The sequence below is a fragment of the Hydra vulgaris genome, chromosome 04 (assembly GCF_038396675.1).
Source record: "Hydra vulgaris chromosome 04, alternate assembly HydraT2T_AEP".
In the NCBI taxonomy this organism is placed as follows: domain Eukaryota; kingdom Metazoa; phylum Cnidaria; class Hydrozoa; order Anthoathecata; family Hydridae; genus Hydra; species Hydra vulgaris.
Genome location: NC_088923.1, coordinates 42057501 through 42059650, shown reverse-complemented (window position 1 = coordinate 42059650; position 2150 = coordinate 42057501). Strand labels below are relative to the sequence as shown.

The 2150-nt window shown below is 28.0% G+C and overlaps 1 protein-coding gene across 1 annotated transcript; it reads right to left on the bottom strand.

Annotated features, from left to right (window-relative positions):
* Positions 1-269: 269 nt before the first annotated feature.
* On the bottom strand, positions 270-2094 carry LOC100207389 (protein ABHD15). The gene has a single exon (XM_065796382.1). The coding sequence runs from the start codon at positions 1699-1701 to the stop codon at positions 562-564; it is 1140 nt and encodes a 379-aa protein (XP_065652454.1). The 5' UTR covers positions 1702-2094; the 3' UTR covers positions 270-561.
* Positions 2095-2150: the final 56 nt, after the last annotated feature.

Sequence of the window (2150 nt, the reverse complement as noted above, 5' to 3'; positions counted from 1 at the left end):
TATTTTTGATAAATAGGTTTGCTTGTGTTAGAATTAAGGTGAAAAATTATACTTTTTTGTTGTGTTTATGGAAATAGACAAAATGAATATTGGCATACTTTATTAGCTAAGTATTTGAGAAACTAATACATTTTTATTTTTTAAATTTCATATGTATCCGTTGTTTAATATCTTCACCCTTGCGGTAGGCCACAATTGGTTTAAATAAGATTTTCTTATGCACTTTCTATTTATAACTTTGGGATTTTTGGTTCCTAAAACTAATTCTATTATTCTCTTATACTTTTATTACTCAATCGTTTGTTTACAAAGTTATAATAATTTGTTTATTTTATTTAGTAAACAATGATGACAAATGATTTTTTAAACATACAGTTTTAACTTGAAAGCATTTTAGAAATTATATGCGTAATAACCATTTTGCAGTTGTAAAGTAGGGCATAGTTAAGTAATATTAGAAAATATTTATTTTTTCCAATTGTTTATTCTATAAAAAGGTAATATTTTAGGGAAACATTTTTGTAAGTAAATTGGTCAAATGTACCATTATTTTGAACCAATTTAATAACAAGTTGCGCTTCTTGATCTTGATCCGTGCATTGTAGAAGAAAATAATTTTTTGTTGTTTGCTGCTTTTTCGAAAAAATTTAAAGCAATTTTTTCAGCCCAACACAAAGGAACAAATCCTTCATAAAAACCGCAATGACCTCCTTTTTCAGTTGTTAGAAGGAAACAATTATCTAATTTAGAAACTATAGAGTAAGGTAGACATTGAACAGGTACAACTGGATCGTCTACGGAGTTAATGAACAAGACCGGTGTAAAAAAAGTGTTTGTTTTAGGAATGGGTCGGTATAACTTATATCCAGGTTTACTAATTTGTTTTTGCAGCTCGTCCACCGCTTTACAACTTTGTATTAAATTGTAGTTAAAACTTTCTTTTACAACCGAATGTTGCAAGTAGATTGATTTTAATTTTTCTGTTAATAAACGATTGTACGGTTCTTTGATTGAAAGATTTTTTGTAAAATTTTCGCAACCAAACGTCGCAGAAATGCAAACAACGCCAAGAATTCGTGGGCATGGATCGTATTCGTACAAACAGTTGACAAAATTGGTTGCTTCCATTGAGTAAGCAATAACATAGAGGTCACTAAAAGGATATTTTTTACTTATATAAGCGAACGTATCATCAAAATCTGACTCACTGGATAGCGAAGATAAATGAGATAACGGTGTTTTAGAATAACCTCTTTTATTAAAAACTATTGGTCTATAACCATTGCTAATTGCAAGGTTACACAATTGAGTATATGATTTTCGATGCGTGTTTAAAACACTAGGAATAATGACAAGAATAGGTTTGGTTTCATTATCACTGATTACTTCATCACGATAAATAAAATCAAGAGATGTTATACCATCATCTCGCATTTCAACGTACTGGCGTTTAGTTACTAATTCGTTTGTATGAATTATACGAATTAATGTCCTCATCCAAGTTTGAAGAAAGCTACTGTTTGCCCAGAAGGTTGGTACAAAGTCTTCTTTTATAGCTGGAGTTATACGCAATAAGGCATTTTTTATAAGGTTATCTTTACAATACAGCTTTGTTTTAGAATGTTGAGTGTAGCATTTGTTATACACGAACAAAACAAATAAAACTACGGCAATCGTCAAAACTGCGATAGAAATAAGCATTCTCTAAAAAAAAATTAACAAACAATTCCCTGGTGCTCGATATGCGCTAACAAATAATTTATCAAGAAACATATTTTTTATTACTATAAATATTATGTAAACATATTTGTTTTTCAGCTCTAAACGCTAACAAAATCCTTGATCATATATTTTATTTGACTAGTTTATTTTTTTTCTCGATCTTTTAAAATAAGTTTGCTTTGTGATAACTTGTTTTTGTAAATTTTTTATTAATCCTTTAAACTTGATCTTTCTTAAAAATTATTTTTTAATCAAAATCTGCACAAATTTATTCTTATTGTTATAAATAGCTTCTTTTTAGTCTTGCTCTTTTAAAAAAATTTGTATTGCTAAAATACTTATATAAATACACATTAATATTTGCTTATTACATTATTAATGAATTTATCATAACAGTGCATTAATCCCCACCAATTTTTTATCATTAT